The sequence below is a fragment of the Lactuca virosa genome, chromosome 8, assembly GCF_052849685.1.
Source record: "Lactuca virosa cultivar CGN04683 chromosome 8, Lactuca_virosa_CGN04683_v6, whole genome shotgun sequence".
NCBI lineage: Eukaryota > Viridiplantae > Streptophyta > Magnoliopsida > Asterales > Asteraceae > Lactuca > Lactuca virosa.
The window spans coordinates 189,023,574-189,029,626 of record NC_136433.1 but is presented as its reverse complement, the minus strand read 5'-3'; the positions used below and the strand labels follow the sequence as shown (position 1 = coordinate 189,029,626).

The 6,053-nt window shown below is 37.3% G+C and overlaps 1 protein-coding gene across 2 annotated transcripts; it reads left to right on the top strand.

Moving 5' to 3' along the window:
- Window positions 1-3,261: 3,261 nt before the first annotated feature.
- On the top strand, window positions 3,262-5,271 carry LOC145132822 (UPF0481 protein At3g47200-like). 2 transcript variants are annotated; one of them, XM_079067751.1, is made up of 2 exons: window positions 3,262-3,518; window positions 3,792-5,271. In XM_079067751.1, the coding sequence occupies exon 2, from the start codon at window positions 3,814-3,816 to the stop codon at window positions 5,125-5,127; it is 1,314 nt and encodes a 437-aa protein (XP_078923877.1). In that variant the 5' UTR covers window positions 3,262-3,518; window positions 3,792-3,813; the 3' UTR covers window positions 5,128-5,271. The 2 variants fall into 2 exon arrangements, with proteins under 2 accessions (XP_078923877.1, XP_078923878.1); XM_079067752.1 differs by having other exon boundaries at window positions 3,262-3,536.
- Window positions 5,272-6,053: the final 782 nt, after the last annotated feature.

Below are 6,053 nucleotides of genomic sequence, written 5' to 3'. Positions count from 1 at the left end.
TTCCGACACTACACGAAATCGAGGTGAGTTACCTTCCAGTAGCGGTGGGTCTACAGCCACAATGCCGGCCCACCAGTAGGAGTTGTATGTTAGATGATTGTCTTTGTAATATTCATCTAGGTCTGCTACTACCTGTTATGTTTTATGTACTAGCATGATATGATGTTACGTGATGATGGTAGTAGTAGGGGGAGATAGTCCCCAAGTTACCGGCCGATAGGTCCGAAGGGGTAGTTTAGTACCCAACTATGTTAGATTATGATTACGTGACTGTATGTGATAGACCGGTCGAGAGGGCCGAAGGGGTAGGCCAGCACCCAAATATGCTAGACAAGGTCACCGGTCGAGAGGACCGAAGGGGTAGGCCAGCACCCAGATATGCTAGGCAAGGTCACCGGTCGAGAGGACCGAAGGGGTAGGTCGGGCACCCAGATATGCCTGGCAGTATGTATGTTATGTGTTTATATGGTATGTGGTATGATGAGGGAACTCACTAAGTTTCGTGCTTACAGTTTTCAGTTTTGTTTCAGGTACCTCTTCAGCGAAGGGGAAGGAGCCGGCGCGGTAGCGGCACATTACACTCACACATGATTTCCGCATTGAGTTTTCTGGGATTGTATTCTGATTATTACTATTATCCGATGATATAATTTTGAGACACGACGTAATGGTTTTATGAATTAATATAATATTAGCAATGTTTGATAAATGATTTCACATGATTACTTAATTAAAAATGAAATTTTTAGCCTTGAAAATTGGGATGTTACACAAACACTCTCCAACACCAAATATCAAGAAGGATGCGAGTTTCATCAATTCTGAATTTGGTTGAAGTTATTAGCGGATTTTGCCAATCTGTTACTATTTTCATGAATGTAAGACCACTAAAGAAGGGGAAACCATATAGTATTACCGAGTAGACTTGGAAGAATTATGTTACACTGACAGATTTTGGATTTTTTCTAAGGTTTATGCTATGTCTGTTGGGGTACTTGGAAAAATACATGTCATAGCAGATAAAAAGGTTCAAGGAGCTATATGTGAACATCCTAGAGGGTGTGCAGTGAAGTTCTACACGAAAGAAGGAACTTTTGATTTGGTGGGGAACAATTTCCTAGTGTTCTTTATACGTGAAGGGATGAAATTTCCTGACATGGTTCATGCCCTGAAAGCAAACCCTAAGTCTCAAAACCAAGAATACTGGAGAGTTGTTGAATTCTTCTCCCACCACTCTGAAAGTCTAGACATGATCACATTCCTTCAAGATGACATTGGTGCCCCACAATATTGCCACCACATGGAATGTTCCGGGGCCAACACTTACACCCAAATCAATAAAGTTGATGCCAAAAATATTTTGAAGGTTGGTGACTGTGTGAATACTATGTTTGCTGGGAAGAACAAGACCAGATTGTACCTCGTGAGCCGTATTTATTGCACCCCTAAAATGCTTATAAAGTTGGCTTATGATCATCATGGTGGTATATACTCTGTATGTTGCTATTTAATTGAGCTTTATACTGTAAAGGTTTTGTTTCCCGGTGCTACTACAAACAATGATATGCTTTACCTTAACATGGAACTTAAATTGTTAGCAACATCGAGATTTATCGTGTGTCATACTTCAACACCCATTACTGATGACAAATAGGAAATGGAACAAATGCAAAATTTTGCAGATCAACGGAAGAATAAGAAGGTTATGGGTGCCTGGTTCTCTGACCTCGTTTGATATAAGTGATGAAAATAAGAAGGTTGTGGGTACTATTGCTAATGTTACTAATCCCAAGAAGGTGGTAACATATTATTTGGAGCATGACTCATTTGTGGCAAAGACTCCCCTCAGAATCACATATGATACAATAGAGCAAGTGGGTTGTATAATTGTGGTGGTTGCAGATCGTGGTAAGGTTGACGGGAAGATTAAGAGGTCTTCTAAAAGTAGTTGGGTGTTATGCATCATTTTCATTCACCTTGAGGACAAGGTGAAAGTTTGAGCCGTCGGTATTGATAAGCCCAAACTTAACCTGAAATGCCTTTAACTTAATTGCTTTATTTGAGTTTTTTATTGTCTATTTTGGGGACCATGGCTAGTGTTGTCTTTTTAAGTTTTCTTATCTGTTATTGGTTATTTTGGGAGCATTATCTTTGTCCCTTGTTTGTTTGAGGGACCACTCCTTTTGGAGCATCTTTCCTTGGTCCAGGGTCGTCTCTACCGTTTGCAAAACTAAGCAAGGGCTTAGGGCCCCAATTGTAAAGGGCCACAAAATTTAAAGCTTATTCGGTTAATTATATATGTATATTTACATATTTTTTTGGGTTAGAAAGACAAGTTGGAGTTTGGCATGGTGGTAAAAGCATTGGTTTATCAAATTAAGGGTTTCAGGTTCAAATCTGTTTGCTTACCTTTGATTTAAGATATAAACCGAATGGCCCCAATTTTTTTGTTTGCTTACAGCCCCCAATTGGTTGAGTTACCTCTGCCCTGGTCTTGTCTAGTATATATACCCTTCAGGAGGTTATTGTTGAGGTAGCTAAGAATTAATTTGTAAGAGAACATTGCTCTTCTTTTAGAGAGACTCTGACCTCTAGAATTGTGAGAAAACTATCTTTATGAATATTATCAAGTATTTCAATTATGGTGAGTGTTAGAATCCTAGGGTATACGATAGATTTGACAAGGGTCTATCAAGACACCAAATATAATCTAAACCTGCAATAAGGACAAGTTTTGATGAAATCAAAAAAATAGGACTAAAACTGCACAATCTTGCCAAAGGGTCATTTCTGTAATTTAGTCTTAATGACCTTAACAAAAGATAAAAATATAATAATAATAATCCTCCTTAATAAATAAAAATAATTTTGCTACATATCGCTCTCTCATTAACTTGGAAACATGTCATTTTTTGGTATTTTTGAATAAATGTTTTTTCTATTTGTCATTTTCTTATTTTTTTTAATCTTTTCTTAATTAACACATCATATCTACATCTCAATTAATAATTGCCTTAATTAAAAATAACCAATAAATTACAACATTATTATTGATATGGTATTTAATATGTTTCATTTTAAATTTTAAATTTCAAATCTAAACAAAATTTTGTTTAACCCTTTATATTTAATTTGTTTTGTTTTATCCGACCCGTATAACATCTTACAATTAATTAATGATAAAACTAATTAATAATAAAATATGTGGCATATTCTGAACCTCTCAATCCCATCATATTACACGTGGGCTTTTTTTTTTCAACACATTATCACAATTCAAATTATACACAATCAAATATAGAGAAAAATAGCAAGACTGAGAAGGGAGAGAGTTGCGTACGTAACAGTGAGAGTCGGAAAGGGCCAAGGGGCTGAGTTATCGTCGGACTGTGACTGCTAACATGGAAGCCGAGTGATCTGCACTGGTGAGACTGAGAGACGGAACAGGTAATGAAGACGGTGAGACAAGCACATGAGCCACAGAAAGCGACCGTCCAGCGGCGGTAGCCGACGATTAGGTGATCAGGGTTTCTTTGGTATTATTTTTTATGTTTTAACTTGGACTTGTTCCCTTATTCTTAGGATTTATTTGGTTGAGATTTGGGTTATAATTCAATATGTGTTATAAAGATCCATTCGTATATCAAGAGAAATTCTGTATATTTAAAATTAAAAAAAGTTTAGATACGAAAAGACATGCGTTGATTCTGTATATTTAAAATTACTACATCCAGAGAAAAAAGCTAAGTTATATATACTATACTCTCTTTTACAATTTTTGGCAACCACAGGAAGTTAAGCTAAAAATTCGAGATGGGAGATGGAGATGTAGATGTTATTATTGAAGCTGTCCAAGATCTTTTTGATTCTGTAAAAAATCCAAGTCTTAGTTTGGGACTATATCGAACATTTATTGACGTGGTCCCCAGTGGGCTCCGAGATCTCAGCCCTACTTCTTTCAACCCTCGGGTGGTTTCTATTGGACCTCTTCACAAACATAAACAACATCTGCAAGCATTTGATGAGCAGAAAGTGAAGTATGCTCATAAACTATTGTATTCTCCTGATTATTCCCTACCCAACCAGATGCTAAAAGAATGTGTGGAGAAAGTGGTTGCTAAAACAGACAGAATCAGAGCATGTTATGACAAGATAAAGATGGAAAAATACAATGACACCGAACTTGCCAAAATGATGGTTATCGATGCATGTTTCATACTCGAATACCTTGGAAGATCAGAATTCAATGTTGAAAATAGATCCTTTTGGCGTGGGCAATCTATAGTTTATGACATGGTACTAGTAGAAAACCAGATCCCTTTCTTTATTCTTCAAGACATCTTTGATACCACCATTTTAAAATCTGAACCTACAGCCTCTCTTACTACCCTTTTGCTTCCACTTGTACAAATTTGCAACATCTTTGAAACAAGCATAACAGCCAATATCACCCCCCGTTTAAATTTTCAAGATCATATTCTCGGCTTTCTTGAAAATTGTTTCCATCCATCAAGAAACAACTCTCCTTCAGAAGGATTACCAAGTTCAGCGATACACTCGGCTGTAGAACTGGACAGGGCAGGGGTGATCTTTAAGCCTAATAATCCAGATGAACCTTGGCCAATGGCCATGGAGTTCAAGTCATGTCCATTGGCCTGCTTCTCCTGGTGTTGGGGTAAGCCTACTCTCAGAATCCCGGTATTGCTTATTGACAACTTCACTGAGTTGTTTTTAAGGAATCTCATTGCTTATGAACACTCCTCTTCCTCTTATAAAACACATGGTTATGTTACCTCATATGCTATGGCCATGGATATGCTAGTCGATACAGAAGAAGACATTGCTAAGTTGATAGAATCAAAGGTCGTTCTCAACCATTTAGGCTCAAATGAAAAGGCTGCAGACATGATCAACAGCCTTTGCAAACAACAACCCATACGGATGTTTTGTTACGTTGATCAGTGGCAGGATATGGATACCCACTACAACAATTACTGGCCCAAAAATATTGCAGCGTTGAAGCGTACTTATTTTAGTAGTCCATGGAGTATGATTACTCTAGTTGGAGGAATCGCCCTCTTTGTTCTTACAGTGGTTCAGACCATCTATGCTGTCCGTGCTAGATAGTGTCAGGGCTTCCTTCACACACTATACATTTGTGCATTGCTACATGTAACACATACTATAATTTCGATAATAGAAAACCATTTGTACAATGTTGAGAAGTTGCAATATCAAAATAATAAATGATATCATATATTCTTCTGCTTACTAATGTTCTTCAAGAACTTTTCGACACCCTTTATAACGAAGATCAAAATGTGCACGCATTTGAAGGAAACACAAAGTCTTATCTACATGGGCTATTGCGTCATTTAGTTTTCGTGGATCCCGTGATAAGTATCTCCCTTTTCTCTTCTCTTTGCTCTGCAACCCACCTAAAAAGCCGCAACACCTATCACAAATTCACAATGACAGTCAATGGAGGCTGATACACCACCACCACCGCTCCTAAATCTACCCCACTCTACTCTGCTTCACAAAGTCAAAATCTTGGCGCTAACCAAGAGTGTTTACCATTGCAGAGGAGTAATGGGAGATAGGGATAAGAGGGCCCACTAACTTGGATGGGATATAGGGATAAAGGGGCCCATTAACTTGGGCATGGGAACCAGCAGAGCTTAAAAGATTTAAATGAAAAATCAATACAAATGTGAGGCGGTAATAGACACAAAAAACAATTTAGAGACAAAAAAGTAAAAAATCAATGCAAATGTGAGTCATTAGTGGACACAAAAAACACTATAAAACGGACAAAAAGTTGAAGGTAAACTCCACAAAAGTCCTTATGTTTTGGTCTCATAATCGATTTAATCATTATATTTTTGTTAGTCAATTATGTTTCAAAAACTGAGAATCGTATTCAATTTGACCATTTTATCCGGTCAACAGGTCATCCGACTTTTAAAAATTACATATTTGGCCTACATTTTAAATTTTATTACAAATTTGGTCCAAATTTTATAGTTTTGGCCTAGATTTCAATTTTTTCT